At 41.5% G+C, this 18,402-nt stretch overlaps 1 protein-coding gene across 3 annotated transcripts; it reads right to left on the reverse strand.

Moving 5' to 3' along the window:
• Positions 1 to 1,246: 1,246 nt before the first annotated feature.
• LOC131349174 (zinc finger protein 271-like) lies at positions 1,247 to 16,692 on the reverse strand. 3 transcript variants are annotated; one of them, XM_058384602.1, is made up of 8 exons: positions 16,471 to 16,692; positions 15,433 to 15,487; positions 13,712 to 13,835; positions 13,037 to 13,132; positions 12,518 to 12,789; positions 7,579 to 7,646; positions 7,251 to 7,441; positions 1,247 to 7,041 (listed from the first exon to the last, which is right to left on the reverse strand). In XM_058384602.1, the coding sequence occupies exons 2-8, from the start codon at positions 15,475 to 15,477 to the stop codon at positions 5,009 to 5,011; spliced, it is 2,829 nt and encodes a 942-aa protein (XP_058240585.1). In that variant the 5' UTR covers positions 15,478 to 15,487; positions 16,471 to 16,692; the 3' UTR covers positions 1,247 to 5,008. The 3 variants fall into 3 exon arrangements, with proteins under 3 accessions (XP_058240585.1, XP_058240584.1, XP_058240586.1); XM_058384601.1 differs by having other exon boundaries at positions 1,249 to 7,041; positions 16,348 to 16,692; XM_058384603.1 differs by lacking the exons at positions 1,247 to 7,041; positions 7,251 to 7,441; positions 7,579 to 7,646 and adding exons at positions 8,463 to 10,236; positions 10,840 to 10,908; positions 11,022 to 11,251 and having other exon boundaries at positions 16,348 to 16,690.
• Positions 16,693 to 18,402: the final 1,710 nt, after the last annotated feature.

Here is an 18,402-nt window from a genome sequence, read left to right on the forward strand (position 1 = left end):
GAAGACTTTCTCCATGCTGAGAAACTTTTAAAAAGCGCTGACACCCGACAACATACATGAAAAACTGCACATTTTTCTCAGTATTCTAAATCTGTCCATTATTCATCTTCAATTCTGTAAAGCATCCACCATGCACATCCCTGTGTATGAGCTGTTTATATAAAAACAATACATTATTAAAAATAAGCACTTAATACGAACCTGCCTGCTTTCTGACCAATCAGATTTGAGAATTCGTCCAGAGCACCGCGGTATAAATGCAGGAACTGTTAGATTACATCATGGTCTCATTTTTATATTGACTGAAAATGTCATTTTTTTAATGTTAGGATTATTTGTATGTGAAACATGATATGAGAAAGGGAGAATTTTTCTGATGAAAACGAAATAGAAAATAAAATTTATATTTATGAAAGATAGATGTTATGGCACCAAACTTTACCACTATTTTATTTATTTATTTATTTATTTAAAGCAAAGTTCTTTTGATGTGAAATGAAAAATAGTGAATTTTATAAATAAAATAAAATGATTTCATAAAACGATATTTCATCTTATCTTAATAAATAAATGATATAAAATACATCAGGCAATTTTAACAAAAAATCTAAAACCAAATTCATGTTGTTTCTGACCATTCTTTGTCTTTAAAACGGGTATCAATCTTCTCAGGTACACTCATAAAAAGGCCCAGTAAGTGTTCACAGGATAATTAAGGGTTCTTAGCTTCCAGGAAAGAGCTCTACTCGGAATGTGCTCTAATAAGAAAACAGCCCTTTAACCCTTTAAGCGCCAGCAGAGTTGTGCTGGTTTGCAGGTTCGTCCGGCTGTACTGAAGTGCAGTTCTTCTACAGAACTATTTATTATTTTTAATAACACAATTTACTCAGGATTTTCTTTATCTGGAAAAGAAAAATGTTTTTTTGTTCCTGAAAAAGGGAGACTTCTGAGAGTTGCTATGGTGATGTGTGATACACAGAAGTTGCATCCCTTTCAGCTCCAGGAACCTCCTATTGTCCATGTGGTATTCTTCAGGGTGTCTGGGTTTCCTTCCATCTCCTAAAATCACAGTAACGAGTTCACTGGCTGTGTCTCAAGTCGTGAACGCACGGACCGGCGTCCCATTCACTTCAACCTTGACGAGGTGAAGTGGTTAAGAAGAAGAAATTGCCGCATTCCTGCTCATACGCCTGCTTTTTACGGACGTTCTATAGTGAGCTCTGAAGTTTGAGGAACAATGAAATGTCACAACATCATTAAAGACATGCGGGAATGTCGAGTCCCTGTCACTCTCAGTTAAACACACGCTCGACGATACTGAAAGGAAAGTATTATTTTCTGCCCTGATCACTATGGTAACTGTATCAGAAGCAGTGGTTTCAATTGGACACAAATATATATCCGTCTGTTTGGGGGGAAGGGAAGGCTATTGTAATGATGATTTCTCTTCCAAGGTTACAGCATCTTCGCTGCTTAAACGGATTTTTTGTATACAATTTTATGCAAAGCTTGGCATGATGAATACATTAATATACAATATATGAAACAATGTTTCTGTAAATGTAGACTTTTATTGTGTTCCTAATTTTTTTGACGCAGTAGGATGGCTGGGTAAATCAGTGCCACCATGTGGTGATTTTGTGCTGCTGTATTAAATACACTCGTCCCTGCTGCTGCTGTAAAAACAAAAGGGTACACTCTGAAAATGACCACTGGTGCAAAAAAAAGTGTGAGTGTGTGGGGGGGGGGAGTAAATAGGGAGAAAATAGTGTTAAAGATAAACAAACGATTTCTGTCCCAATCACACCCTCAAACTTCAGGAGGTGTGGTCCTCAGGGGAAGGAAGATGGTGGAAGATACACAACTGTGCTGTTCATACTGGAGTTTCCCTTGAGGAAAATTAAGCATGGGTCGATCTCCCCGAGTGATTTCGCCTGGAAAATGTCATTGGAGCCAAAAAAATAACATGGTGTAAAAAAATATGACGCATCTTTTAATTCTCAACAGCAAACATTGCAAAAAAATATATACAAAGCAAACTAAGCACACACACGATACAGACTAAAGAACAGCGTCTCTCACACACGACAAAATACAATTAACACACACACACACACACACTATTAAGCTGGAAGAAGAAAACCAGACACACAGCTTACACAGAAACTCTTTAATTGAGCTAGCATTATGGCAGCGCAGCACACAAAGCCGAGTGTGTTCCTCTGAATAGAAGTAAAATACTGACATCTGTAGGTCACAGTGAGTGTGTGTGTGCAAGTTGGAAAATTGTGCTGGAGGTTGTCCTACAAAACAGTGAGACTTTTCCTATACGTGTATGAAGCAATGAATAGCTCTGATTGGTCGAAAGCGATTCCTCCCCAATCAGGCATAACATTATGACCACCTGCCTGCTATTGTGTTGGTCCTGTCAAAACAGCCCTGACCTGTCCTGCACTGTGTATTCTGACCCCTTTCTATCAGAACCAGCATTAACTTCTTCAGCAATTTGATCAACAGTAGCTCGTCTGTTGGATCAGATCATGGGTCAGCCTTCTCTCCCCACGTGCATCAATGAGCCTTGACTGGCCATGACCCTGTCTCCGGTTCACCACTGTTCCTTCCTTGGACCACTTTTGATAGATACTGACCACTGCAGACCGGGAACACCCCACAAGAGCTGCAGTTTTGGAGATGTTCTGATCCAGTGGTCTAGCCATCACAATTTGGCCCTTTCGGTCAAACTCACTCAAATCCTTACGCTTGTCCATTTTTCCTGCTTCTAACATCAACTTTGAAGACAAAATGTTGACTTGCTGCCTAATATATCCCACCCACTAACAGGTGCCATGATGAGGAGATCATCAGTCTTATTAACTTCACCTGACAGTGGTCATAATGTTATACCTGATCTGGTGTATGTGTGTATAAACTGAATTATGAGGGTTTAATTCATCTTAGAGTCAAGTTTAAACACAGGAGCACTCAGGAAGTAGTGTTTCTGTATAAGTACATGAGGCTGAGGTTCTGCTGTGTCCGGTTTATATCTGGACTTTGTGTCCAGGAAGTGATGGATGAAACCGATTTCAGTGCTGATTGTTGCTGCTTTAGAGTGGCTACAGCTCCAGAAGAACAACACTACCGGTCATTCTCTTCAGTTTACTCTATGAATATGTTTCACTGCATTTTAACAAGAGCGGTTTGTACACATACTGTAACTCCAGTACAATGAACAGCCTTGTTTTTACTGACAGCGTATCTAGAACTCCTGCAAACTCCTTTTTTTTTGGCCTCTCCAGGCCAGGCCAACACAATAGCCATCTTTAGTATACTGCAATGCTGTTAAAATCTTTGGGATTAAAAATGTGTCTTAGTTTAAAAATAATTTATTCAAAAATAATAAGGTTTTGTCATTTTTCAGTCATTTAACTATGCCAATATTAAGGATGAAATATATTCAAATATGTTCGTAATTAAAATAGTTATGTGGTATTATTTAATTATTATTCCATTTTCTATTATTAAAATATTAATTCACTTAAAAGTATAACATTTTCACCCAATTTTCTGCCAATTTGGACATTGCATTTAGCATGAAAGCTAATAAGCAGGGATTGCGAAGGCTAATATGTGTTTCTTCTAAGATGCTGGTCATCGTATTTACAATAATTCACCAGCAGTAGGGTGTATTTCTGTGCTTCTGCTTTGTAGAGCTTTTTATAGACTCCTATCATCTTCCATCATCAACTTGCCTGCTAGCTTGAGCTGGGTTTCCTCTTTAACGTGCTAAGATCGTTCGATTCACCGCACTACTCTATAAAGTGTCACAGGTGGGGTTTCCTTCATCACTCTGTCTACGGTTCGACCCACAGGCCTGTGAATATGTACTGCTAGCATGGTCACATGGTCCTCTCTCATCATACCACACTCTTCACCACTGTGCATGCCATGGAGGTTTGATACACCTAGTATACCTACGATTGATGGAGTCTAACTGCTTGGATTTCATTCCAATTCCATTCAACCAATGAGGTCTCAGCTTCGTGGCTGCAGCAGAGACCTTTTGACTAGCTGCTAGTGCAACTATTGTGCAAAGTGCATCATCACCTTTAAAACGGGTAGCACAGCCTTGGCGCAGGAACAAATCAACCCTTCGAAACCTGTCATGTTGCTCATTGGGCCTTCTGACAAGTATAGGTTTCAGAAATGTGGAATCAGCCACAGAGAACCTGCCATGTCACATCTTCATGTTGTCCCAGCCCATTTCTACGGTTCACTGACCACATGTTGGACTCTAAAACAGACAGAAACCCACTCTCAGGTCCAGAGCAGGCACTTGGCTGCCCCAGTGGACCAGACCCTAAACATCCGTGTCAAGCTCTGATAATCAGAGGCATCATACATTATAGTTGTAATAACTGGCTCATGAAAGAGCATCCAGGGTCTTGGTCTAATGGCGATCTCAGAGACCAGCTCCCTAACACTGAAACTGACCGTGCTACATTCTCTAAGTTTGTTAACCAATCGATTGACCTTACAGTGAACACAGAGGATGAGACTGCATAGTGTTCCTTGTTATTACACAGTACGCACCTTGAGGAACTGGATAGAGGTGATAAGGCCTAAAGGCTGACCAAATATCCAGCCCTTATGGAAAAATTCCACTTTACAAAGTGCCTGGATGTTCTTCTACATGTTACACATGACCTCTCACACCTTTCAGACAGTTAGCCAGGTTCTGAAGACATGAACAGTGTTATTATCTAGGTAATATTCTCCATACATGGAGGTTTGGAAAGGTGAGATATAATGCTAGTAACCGGGGTTCTACAAGTAAGAGATAAATGTTTGGGTTCTCTCTGTTTTAGACCTACTGCAGATTCAGAAGAAGCGTGGACAAAAGGTTCTATGGAGAGAACGGTGAAGGAGAACACTTTGTGAAGATCTTGATATGCGAGCCCACACGCAGGAACCCAGGTGATATTCTCCACCTCAGGAAGTTATCTGGTGTTCACACGACCACAGTTACTGACGGCTCCACGTTCACACACTTGTGCGTCTTGAGTGTACTTGAATGTGGGAATCTCCTCCCACACTGCAAGCAGTGATACGGCTTCTCTCCCGTGTGAATGCGCTGGTGTATCTGCAGATGGCTCTGTCGTCTGAAACTCTTTCTGCACTGTGAGCAGTGAAAGGGCTTTTCTCCCGTGTGAATGCGCTGGTGTAGCTGCAGAGTACCTTTCCGGCTAAAGCTCTTGCCGCACTGCAAGCACTGATGCGGTTTCTCTTGGGCGTGAATGCGCTGGTGAGCTTGGAGATGACTCTGGTGAGCGAAGCTCTTCCCGCACTGCGAGCAGTGATAGGGCTTCTCTCCAGTATGGATGCGCTTGTGTACTTGGAGATGACTCTCATAAGGAAAGCTCTTCCCGCACTGTAAGCAGATGTAAATCTTCTCGCCACCGTGAGTGCGCCGGTGCGTTTTTAGGGTGCTCTTTCGGGTAAAGCGTTTCCCGCACTCCGGGCAGCAGTGCGGCTTCTCCTCCGTGTGAATGCGCTGGTGTATATGCAGGTTACTCTGGCGTCTGAAACTCTTCCCGCACTGTGAGCAGCAGTAGGGCTTCTCTCCCGTGTGGATGAGCTGATGCTGTCGGAGGTGACTCTGATGAGTAAAATTCTTTCCACATTGTAAGCAATGGAAAGGCTTTTCCCCCGTGTGAAGACGCTGGTGCACGTGGAAAGCACAATGGTGAGCAAAACTCTTCCCGCACTGCGAGCAGTGATATGGCTTCTCTCCTGTGTGAATGCGCTGGTGTATCTGTAAGTTACTCTGGTAGGTGAAACTCTTGCCGCACTCCGAGCAATGAAAGGGCTTCTCTCCCGTGTGAATGTGTTGGTGCCGTAAGAGATTGCTCTGGTGAGCGAAACTCTTCCCGCACTGTAAGCATCGAAAGGGCTTCTCTTCCGTGTGAGTGCGCTGGTGTATTTCGAGGCTGCGCTGAAAAGTAAAACTCTTCCCACATTCCGAGCACTGATAGAGCTTGTCTCCGGTGTGGATGAGCTGGTGAGTTTGGAGATGATTTTGTCGGGTAAAACTCTTCCCACACTGCGAGCAGCGATACGGCTTGTCTCCCGTGTGAATGCGCTGGTGTGCCTGGAGGTTCCCCTGTCGGGTAAATCTCTTGCCGCACTGTGAGCAATGGTACGGCTTTTCTCCGGTGTGAATACGCTTGTGTGCTTGGAGATTACTTTGTCGGGTAAAACTCTTCCCACACTGTAAACAGCGGTACGGCTTTTCTCCAGTGTGGATGCGCTCGTGTGCCTCGAGATGATTCTGTTGAGTAAAACTCTTCCCACACTGTGCGCACCGATACGGCTTTTCTCTTTCGTGGACGCAGGGGTGCGTCTGGAGGGAACTCTGGTGTGCGAAACTCTTGCCGCACTGCGAGCAGCGATACGGCTTCTCTCCAGTGTGAACGCGCTGGTGGGTTTTCAGATGGCTTTTCCGTCTGAAACTCTTCTTACACTGCGAACAGTGATAGGGCTTGACTCCCGTGTGAATGCGCTGGTGTGTTTGGAGATTGCTCTGTCGTCTAAACCTCTTGCCACACTGTGAGCAAGGATACGGCTTCTCTCCAGTGTGAAGGAGCTGGTGAATTTGTAAGGTGCTAAGGAAAGCAAAACTCTTCTCACAGCCAGAGCACTGATGGAGATTTTTTTCTCCTACAGGAATGTGCTGGTGATCATTCTGGTGAGTCAAACTCTCTCCACACCATGAGCTATTACACAGGTTTTCCTCCGTGTTGGAGCACTGGTGCGTTTGGAAATCACCCGGCTGAGTAAAACTCTTCCCGCAGTCTGGACAGTGATGGGCTTCTTCTTGATCTTGAAGAGAGCCAGAAAGTGTTTTCTGAATTGGAGTGGGAAAATCTATTAAATCCTCCTTACAGTGGCTTCTTCGGATGTGTTTCTGGAGATAAATTTGGGACGTATATGAAAGGTGACACCAGGAACAGGAGAAGACTTGCGCCAGGCCATCTTTCAGTTCTGGAACATTGAAGGAAAAAAAGTATTAGAGACTTTTCCTGCTTTAGGAACTGAACAAACATTAATAAAAATGAAAGATGACGAAAAGTATGTAGACACCGGGACCTTGCTTGAATTAAAGCATGTGATTAGAAAAGGAGAGGGTTATAATCACCACATTAGGTGTAGTGAGTAGTAATGCTAAAAAAATCACAATATATGGACATAACCATGTATGGAGGACTTTTTATTCCAGAGGCAGTTGAATTCAAGGTCGTGATCTCTGGGGTACTCCTCTCCATACCACACCAAGAGCTCCTGTCCTGATTTGATGGGCTGACAGCAACGGTAGTGAATCCCTCCTCTGTACTGGAACACCACAAGATTCTGCTCTTCACCTTTACGAGCACAATTTACATACCTTAGAGAATAAAGAAACAAGTCAAGAGAAAAAGAGAGAGAGAGAGAGAGAGAGAATGATGGATGTAATCAGTAATAGGGGAAAGACAGGTCAAGTCTATCAAATAAGTGTTTATATAGAAAAATCAACAATTATACCTCATCCAGTTAGCATGGATCTCCTTCTTGGCATCTATATATTCGTTACACTGCCTGCTCCTGTAAATCTGCAAAAAATATTATTTTATACATTAATGCAAATGACCATGGACTAAAACATAACATAAAACAACCACAGAACGCCACAGGAGGTCTGTCCTACCAGCGGCCATCAAACTCTTACAGTAGGGGGCAGAGCTGACCAAATGAACACTGACAGTATTAACCCTCTAGGGTCTGAGGCCTTTCTGAAGACCTGCAGTGAATCGGGGCTCTTCTTAAATTTGTGTAAATTTCAAATCTTTACCAATGTAGTAGCTAATACATATTTACATAGAACACAAACTGGGATTTCATAATGGGGCTGATGTAAATATGTTAGATTCATGTGCGACTTTTAAGCTTATGTCAAAGTACACATATACGAAAATACAACTTTGAACTCTAGCAGAAAAACAGTGGAGAATAATGGAGAATAAACAAACCTGGCAGATTGTTTTGAACACAGGACTGAGTTCATGAATGTCTTGGGTGTGGCCCCTAGAAAAACAGCTAAATTCTAACACTCAGAAAGACCTTTTATTTGGGGTAAAGTGACTGATGTGCCTAACTTTTTTTTTAGCAGAGCCTCTGTTTCACTGAATAATCCATGACTATTCATGAATATGTAAGACCTATTGACACCTGGCTCAGGTGACACCAGGTTTCCCCAGGACTCCTATTGATGTCTCAGCTGTTCGTACCTATACATTCAGATTCCTCATACAAAAACAGGGTACACTGAGGCCAGGTTTTGTTGAGAGAAACAAAAAATAAAGCATGGTTTCTGAAATTTTCACTGAAATGCAATTCTTATGCACACAAAAAACACTACACAGCAAAAATATATGTAACATATTTTTTTATTCATTTCAACCACTCAGCTGGTAGAGGCCACACAGAAATGAACCAACCATGGCACAACAAAACATGACAGACACTGTAAAGGATCTTTAAACTAAACTCAAAAGACAGAACAACAAGTTTCAAGCCTTTTTGTGCCACTCTTCAAAACAGTTCCTTGTCAGCTGCAAACAGAGTGAAACATCACATGTCTTGCATTTCCAAGGCGTGTTTTGCTTCCTGCCATCCATTCTGCAGAGCACACAAGTCCTACGGCCATATGATGCTACTTTACTGGCGTCTGGGTTCACAGGGTTTGCTGGAACTGGAAGATGGTAGCTGTTTTGGGTTGCATGTTGAGTGGAAGCACTGCACAGCTGTACAATAAGCTCCTCCATGAAGCACTTATGGGTCAGAGGCTTCTGAGGAGCAACTGCAGACAGTTCTTTTTGTAGAATGTAGGCATTACTAGCAGCAATGTCCAGGAAATGTAGAAACAGCTTTCTGTACCATTTCATGGTTTTATGTTGCACAGAATAGTATTGAATGAGCTGATCAGAAAGGCCAACACCTCCCATGTACCTGTTGTACTGAGAGATTGGAGAAGGGCAAGGAAAAGTCATGGTAGACCAGATGCCATCTCTGGACTTCACTCTTCTCTGTACCATGTCCCCAGTGAAGGCTTTGTGGACTGTGGAGCAGACAGATACCTCTCGTGTGTCCATCCACTTCACAAAAAGCAATGAACCATCTCTGATCCATCTGAATGCTCCTCTCTCAGACTTCTTTGTTAGGGCATTAGTTGTTGTTCGTGGACACTCCTTCCTTTGGTCTCTGTATGTCCCACAAGCACCAACATTCAGCCTGAACAAGTCTCTGAAAAGCTTTGGGCTGGTGTAGAAATTGTCCATGTACAAATGGTACCCAGATCCCAAAAAGGGACGATTTACCAGTGACATAACAGAGTCATATGAAAGTCCTTGTCCAGAAGGAAAGGTGTTCTTTCCTGTGTACACAGCAAAATCCACCGTGTATCTGTTACTACAGTCTGCAAGGACAAACAACTTGTATCCCCACTTTGTTGGTTTTGCCTTCATGTACCGGGTCATTCCTGTCTTTGCCTTGCTTGCTACCATCCTTTCATCCACTGATAGGTTCCTTCGAGGATGGTAGAACGCTTTGCATGCATGCTGGATTGCAGTCATGAGAGGCTTCACCCGGAACAGTTTGTCGTGTGCCGATGTTCCTCGCTTCCTGTCGTTTTCAAGGTCCTCATCAGGATCACTCATGTGTACATTCCATGAAATTGTCCTGTATCTGTCTCTGCTCATTACTGTTGTTGGGAAGGCTTGGGAAAAAATTGATCTTTGTCTCCAGTAGTCCCTTATTTGGTCCAGTTTCACCATAGCCATGTAAAAAACAAGTCCGATGTATTTGTAGAACTCCTCCACAGTCACATCTGTCCATTTGTATTTCCTCCCCTCAGCAATATGACGGGCTGCACGCTTGTTGGTGTTCTTGCATATTGTTTTTACAGATTCCTTGCTGACAAACATCTTGAATAAGTCCAGTGGTGTGTGGCAGTCTACTGAACTTAGCTGCATTCCTGGTGGCCGGGTGGGCTTAAACATCATGTCAGGAGGATCCATGTCAGCATGTTCTTCAGAGTTCCAGGACAGAATAGAAGGCCAAGGTGGTTGTGGAGCAAGGAAGCTGCGGCATTTCTTTGCAGGGGGTGAAGCTCCATGTCTTTTCATACATCTTGGAGTTGCATCCCTGTAAATGGAATAAAAAATATATAGTTGAATGTTATGACGAGATTGCAGCCATTTGCAGACACTTTTTCGCAAGAACAGACCAACAAAACAAAACAGCCTTGCCAATGCACTGAATAACCATGGGGCTAATAGCTGGCAGGTTCACAAGAACATTTTACATTTGCAAAAAGAACATTTGCTAAAAGTCATATTCACAACCACATTCCATCCATTCACAGACAACGTGCATTGTGCTATTTTTATTTTTTTTTGGGTGATCTGACTATATGATGACTGGAATACAGCTGCTCACATCGGCACGCGCTTTCACTTTTATTTAGCGTTTATTTAGCGAGTATATATTTGTACTATGTTGTTTTTCTGTGGTACTATTAGTGATTTTACATTTTGTCTGCTTAGCAAAACAACATAGCACAAATATATACTCGCTAAATAAATGCTGCCTTTTGCAAAGTGAAAGCGCGCATCAAAGTGAGCAGCTTTATTTCAGTCATAAATTCACAACCACATTCCAGACATTCACGGTCAAATAATTATTCGATGCTGGACACAAACAGCAAAAAAAGCATGTTCCTTTACAATTATTTGAAATTGTACACACCTTGGGGTTTCATGATCCAACTCTACAGATGGTCCGAGCTTCGGGCCAGATGCGTCTTCGCCACTGTAACTGCGAAACAAACACGCCATTATTGTCTGGCCACAGCAAGTGGAAGTGGCTGCAAAATATATGCAATGCAAAATTGCAAAAACAAGACAGTAGTTATAAGAAAATCAACTTACTGATCACTCAGCTCATCTTCGACTGGATCAATTCTTTCTTCAAAATGACACAACTCTTCATCAGTGTCACAATCTTCTGGTCCAGATGAAATTTCTTCATGACTGTCCTCTAACTCAGAAAAAGCCTGAAGCGCTTCTTGCGGATTCATGCGACAAGCCATTTTCTCGGGGGAAGATTCTCGATATTGAAGATTTTTTTTGTTTGTTTCTTCTTTCAAGCCCTGTTTATTCTGTTGGACACGGGCATCAGCACGTCACTCCCCCCAAACAACACAGCAGTTAGCATTTACTTACATCTGAATAGAGTCGTTTACATAAATCTTGCATGTGAATGGAGCACTAAGTGCGGGCTCGGGTCTCTGGTGAGTGTGGAGACGAGAATTTGACATACCTTTGTTTTTTATTTTTAACATTAATTTAATAACAAACATTTATTTGGCAAGAAACTTTTTGGAAAGACAACCGTCTACCATTTTTGTACACATTTTTTTCTGGGATGCTACAATATAATTTCATTTACAAGAACATTTTCAAAGAGAAAAAAAGTGATTGGCATCGTCGACAATGCCGTCGACCCCTAAGGGTTAAAATTTCACAATGATTACAACCTACGTTTATATCATATCATGTGCGAAATCATACCATCATACCACGTGCAATAACGCATCATGTGCAATATGTTCTAGTTCCCTAGACCTTATCAAGCTGGTGGTTGGTCCTTGCCTGATCTGTCTACTAGTCCTAGGGCCACTCTGAGAACCATAAGATTTAAATTTACCAATACATTTAAAAAATAAAACATCATCTTATCATCTCATTAATACACCATATTGCCAAACGTTTTGGGACACTTCTCCAAATCATTTAATTCAGGTGTTGTTTTTCAGGGGTTGGGCTCAGTCCCATAGTTCCAGTGAAAGGAACTCTTAATGCTTCAGCTTCAAGACATTTTGTACAATTTCATGCTTTGTGGGGACAGTTTGGGGATGACCCCTTCCTGTTCCAACATGTTTAGGAGTGTGTTTATGGGAATTTTTGACCATTCTTCTAGAAGGGCTTTTGTGAGGTCAGGCACTGATGTTTGACAAGAAGGTCTGGCTCACAGTCTCCGCTCTAATTCATCCCAAAGGTGTTCTATGGGGTTGAGGTCAGGACTCTGTGCAGGCCAGTCAAGTTCCTCCACACCAAACTCTCTCATCCATGTCTTTATGAACCTTGCTTTGGTCACTGATGTACAGTCATCTTGGAACAGGAAGGGGTCATCCCCAAAATGTTCCCACAAAGAGCATGAAAATGTCCAAAATGTCTTGGTATGAAGCTGAAGCATTAAGAGTTCCTTTCACTGGAACTAAGGGGCCGAGCCCAACCCCTGAAAAACAACACCTGAACTCAATGATCTGGAGGGGTGTCCCAATACTTTTGGCAATATAGTATATGTATAATCATGTATAATTATCAAGAAATCTATAAATTTTTCTACATTAAAACTTACTCACCACCCAGGAGTAGCCACTGTTCATGGCTTCCTTTCTGTCCACCAGCTCACCCTCATATGGCCCGAAATACACACCAACTGGAACAGTATCTCCCTTATTAAACACGCCCAAGCCCGCACAGGAAATATCAGACTGTCGAACTTCCAGACCAGGAGGAAGGGTTAGTCTGGCTCGATCGGTGACCCCCAGTGGAACAGGGGTATCAGGAATGAAAACAGCTGGACCATGAAACTCACACTTGTTGATGTAGAAGGACTTGCAATCCTCACAGTCTTGAAGAAACAAAGAGTGAAAATGGTTTGAAAAATGACTGAATATAAAACCCACACCTTGCTGCCTCCACCAGGATGGAGATCGTTTAACAAGATAATGACCGTAACCATATATGCAAATCAACACAGGAAAATGGCTGTACTAGCCATCTCAATTGTCCGATCTAGGACTCAATAAATTTGTATTGAATTACTATTAGTATTAAAGATGTAAACATGCTAAGTACGACATTGGGTTTTGTCTTACAGAGATATTCATCATCATTTTCAGGCTCTTCTTTAACATGTTTCGTCTGTTGGTCTTCAGTGATGTCATGCCCCAAAGAGCTGGATGTCCCTTGACCTGGAATTTAAAAAAACAAAAATCCCACAATATCGTTAGAATATAGACAGGTACATACACTATATGGCCAAAAATTTTAATATAGAAAACATGTAGATTTCTTGATAATTAATTGATTATACATACACTATATTGCCAAAAGTATTGGGACACCTCTCCAAATCATTGAATTCAGGTGTTGTTTTTCAGGGGTTGGGCTCGACTCCTAAGTTCCAGTGAAAGGAACTCTTAATGCTTCAGCTTCATACCAAAGGTGTTCTATGGGGTTGAGGTCAGGACTCTGTACAGGCCAGTCAAATTCCTCCACATCAAACTCGCTTATCCATGTCTTTATGGACCTTGCTTTGGTCACTGGTGTACAGTCATGTTGAAACAGGAAGGGGTCATCCCCAAACTGTTCCCACAAAGAGCATGAAACCGTCCAAAATGTCTTGGTATGAAGCTGAAGCATTAAGAGTTCCTTTCACTGGAACTAAGGGGCTGAGCCCAACCCTTGAATTCAATGATCTGGAGGGGTGTCCCAAAACTTTTGGCAATATGGCGTATCATTCATACATCTCTAGTGTTCTGTCGTCTTACCGAGGTAACCTTCATCTTCAGATTTTTCCACTTTTATAATCTTCAGCAATCCTTCGTTCTGTTCCTCCATGGTGGAGCCTGATATATCTTCTTTTGAACCATCTGTCTGCAGGTCTTTGCAAAACTATTGAAAGAACAATAAAGTCTATTATACTAACTCGTGTGTCTTTCACTAGACTTTATACAGAGTGTGTGATAGTGAATAGTATATATATGTCCAAACATATGTAAATGTAGTGGACACAGTGTGTATGGGGTGTGACCGAGAGGCACTATGTTAAATTCCTTGGCTCTCTGTACCAAACAAGTTATTCTGCAACTAGATATACATTTTAAACATGAAACAAAGTGCACCTGAATAAATAAGTCTATAACAAAGATATTCAAAATGTATGAAGGTCGGAAAATACCCCGAAAGTGATATTTACTGTATTCAACCTACCAATTATCTGGATTTGTTATCATGTTTCCAGATTTGTTTTCCTGTTTCCGGATTTGTTATCGTGTTTTTCGGATTTGTTATCATGTTTTTGGATGTTATCGTGTTTCCGGATTTGTTATCGTGTTTCCAGATTTGTTATCGTGTTTCCGGATTTGTTATGGAGTTTTTGGATTTGTTATCGTGTTTCCGGATTTGTTATCGTGTTTCCAGATTTGTTATCGAGTTTTTGGATTTGTTATCATGTTTCCGGATTTGTTATCATGTTTCCGGATTTGTTATCGTGTTTTCGGCTTTGTTATCGTGTTTTTGGATGTTATTGTGTTTTTGGATGTTATCGTGTTTCCGGATTTGTTATCGTGTTTCCGGATTTGTTATCATGTTTCCGGATTTGTTATCATGTTTCCAGATTTGTTATCATGATTTTGGATGTTATCGTGTTTCCTGATTTGTTTTCCTGTTTCCGGATTTGTTATCATGTTTCCGGATTTGTTTTCCTGTTTCCGAATTTGTTATCATGTTTCCGGATTTGTTTTCCTGTTTCCGGATTTGTTATCGTGTTTTTCGGATTTGTTATCAAGTTCCCGGATTTGTTATCATGTTTCCAGATTTGTTATCGTGTTTCCGGATTTGTTATGGAGTTTTTGGATTTGTTATCGTGTTTCCGGATTTGTTATCATGTTTCCGGATTTGTTATCATGTTTCTGGATTTGTTATGTTTCTGGATTTGTTTTCCTGTTTCCGGATTTGTTATCGTGTTTTTCAGATTTGTTATCAAGTTCCCGGATTTGTTATCATGTTTCTGGATTTGTTATCGTGTTTCCAGATTTGTTATCATGTTTCCAGATTTGTTATCAAGTTTCTGGATTTGTTATCATGTTTCCGAATTTGTTATCGTGTTTTTGGATTTGTTATCGTGTTTCCAGATTTGTTATCGTGTATTTGGATTTGTTATCGTGTTTCCAGATTTGTTATCATGTTTTTGGATTTGTTATCATGTTTCTGGACTTGTTTTGGTGTTTGCGGATTTGTTTTCCTGTTTCTGGATTTGTTATCGTGTTTCCGGACTTGTTTTGGTGTTTCTGGATTTGTTATCGTGTTTCCGGATTTGTTTTCCTGTTTCCGGATTTGTTATCGTGTTTCCGGACTTGTTTTGGTGTTTCTGGATTTGTCATCGTGTTTCCGAATTTGTTGTTGTGTCTCTGGATTTGTTATTGGGTTTTTGTTTGTATTCACCGTATTTTTGTATTTCTAAATGTTTACACACCTGAGTAACCCTTACCTGTGTGTGACCAGGAGAGCCTGGTCTGCCCTCTGCTGCTTCCATTTTAGGAAATCTGGATTAAAAAAAAAAATCATAATTTTAGTGAAAACACACTTAGCTGCAGTTTTTAACTCGTTGGAGACAGAAGGTAGTGCTGTCAATCTCACTACAGTCCTTTGGTCTCCTGTAAATATCTACAATCTCTTTACATTACTGTTCTGATATTGTTGTTTAAAAGTCTGCAGGAAACAATAGTTTTTGGTCATACTGCTCATTTACCTCATCGGGGTTTATTGAGATCCAGCTCACAACCTGGATCTAACAGCAGCTTGAAACAGGGTTTTCTGGGACAGTTTACATGTTTAGATTTGTAGAAGATTTATAAGAGCACTATGAGGTGTGACAGAGGAGGATGAGCTCCATGTTCAGTCCAGATTTCCTCCTCATGTTCCACCTCAGTGTGCTCTCTCTCTCTCTCTCTCTCTCTCTCTCTCTCTCTCTCACCACTTGGCTTTCTCAACAGAAATAACCTACGAAAACGTCTGTCTTTGCTTCATCCATTAATTTGTGTATTTATTAAAAGCCTGATGTTAAAAGCGCTACAAAAGTTCACTGAAAACTCTCGGCTCAAACAGAGCGCGCGCTCCTTCTTTTTTCTTTTACCTACTATGGGCAAACGCAACTTGCAGCACTCACGGCGAGACCTGGCCACGCCCACTGCGCGCGCTCTCCTAGCGGCAAAATCCGTTAGATTTCCGTTATGAAAATTGGTTAATTAATTTAAAATTAAAATAATGAATTAAAATTAAATTAGTTCTCTAACGAGGCACTGCACGTGGAGGACTGCGTCCATGTGTATAAATAAATATACAAGAAATATTATTATTATTGTTGTTATTAGTATTTTAATTCGTCCATGTCAATCAAACTTACACTCGTTATGATGAGATAAATCCAGCGCACTTCATACGCCATTTTCTCCTCTTTACCTCTCCTACAGCACTCTTAATCCACCCGGGATGTGAGATCCAGCTCTCAGGCTTTTATTGAACTCACCTTCCTCTCTAAAGCAGAGACAAGTTCCTGAAACACAGCGACCATAACCAGAGATTACTCTCAACTCAACGCCGTGACATTCTCCCTGTAGAAACCCTGTCACGGAGATTTATAAGAAAAATAAATAAAGATGAGTAAATGGATTAGAAAGCTCAGCTCTCCTATAGGGAAAAACTGCAGAGCCTCGTCTTCTTCCTCGGATGACGGTCTGAACTATAACGCCCCCTGCTGTGCTGGAGGATGGAGGAGCTGGAAGTGACCAGGAGGGATGGGTCATTTTACTGCCTCGGATCTTTGAGTCTTGTTCAGCAAAATGAACTCATCTATTTTCGAGTGTCTGGAACAACTTACCTTAAATCCTTAGCCCTGTGCTGTGTTATGTAGCACCAGGGTACCTGCTTCAGATACACCGATTCAGACATAACATTATGACCACCTGACTGATATGGTGTTGGTCCCCCTTTCGCTGCCAAAACAGCCCTGACCCGTCAAGGCATGGACTCCACTAGATCCCTGAAGGTGTGCTGTGGCACCAAGATGTTAGCAGCAGATCCTTTAACACCTGGAAGTTGTGAGGTGGGGCCTCCATGGGCAACTTACAGGACTCTTCTCATAGAAGAACTGCGAACATAAAGCAATATGAATCGACATGTTCTTCAACCTTCTCAACCTTCATCACTCCAGTTTATAACTGGTCTTAGAACTGAACTGTGGGCATGAAGCCTTTATGATCGCCACACATACATTACAGCACAGTGGAATACCTTTCTTCACATATCCCAGCTGAGGGAGTTGGGTCAGAGCTCAGGGGTAGCTATGATACAGCCCCTCTGGAGCAGAGAAGGTTAAGGACCTTGCTCAATTGCCCAACAGTGGAGCATGGTGGTGCTGGGGCTTGAACCCCGGTCAACAACCCAGACTTAACCACTTGAGCCACGACTGCCCCTGATACTGACCACTGCAGACCGGGAACACCCCACAAGAGCTGCAGTTTTGGAGATGCTCTGATCCAGTGGTCTAGCCATCACAATTTGGCCCTTTTGGTCAAACTCAAAGCTCAAATCCTTACTCTTGTCCATTTTTCCTGCTTCTAACATCAACTTTGAGGACAAAATGTTGACTTGCTGCCTAATATATCCCACCCACTAACAGGTGCCATGATGAGGAGATACTCAGTCTTATTCACGTCACCTGGCACTGATCACAATGTTATAGCTGAGTGTATTTACATATATATGGATGAAATAACAATAAAAGCTTCTTGACTGGACTTGATTAACTACATTGAGTGCAGATGGACTAGTAGAAGGTTGCAGTGGAGGAACATTGTCTTGTGAGTTTACTTCTGCTTTTTTGTACCATAGAATTTGGTTTCTAAGTTTAACCATCTTGAAATATCTTACACACACACACACACACACACACACACACATTGCAGCCTACAGATGTCACTATAATCCTTCTGGTTTGAGGAACACGCTCATATGTTCCTCACACGCCTCTGTGCTTTATATTTTGGTTCCATATGAGCAGTTTAAATAAAGAACATCTATTTTATATCGTTTGTACTGTATGTTGATTCATATGTTCTGGATAAATCTGTAACATCTTTAAAGAAAATAGTTAGTGGTGTTTCATAGGTGTTGTGTTAGTGTAATGTTAGTTCTTTAGTTTGTGCAGCTATGATATGGTTTTACATTGTGTTTGCCTTTCAGTTCACACATTGTGTGGGGTTTTATTGGGTGTCGTTTCCTGTTTGTAGATATTTGTGGGTTGCTTGTGGTTATCTGGTTTGTTTTTGATTATTGTAGCTTATGTGTGGGTTTAGAGAGCGTGTGAAATCCCACACAAAAACCCAGAATGATTTATTATCTTAACTGTCCAGCATCTTCAGTGATGTTTCAGCTGAGTGCTACAGAAAGGCTGGAAAGT

This window comes from Hemibagrus wyckioides, linkage group LG29 (assembly GCF_019097595.1).
Source record: "Hemibagrus wyckioides isolate EC202008001 linkage group LG29, SWU_Hwy_1.0, whole genome shotgun sequence".
NCBI lineage: Eukaryota > Metazoa > Chordata > Actinopteri > Siluriformes > Bagridae > Hemibagrus > Hemibagrus wyckioides.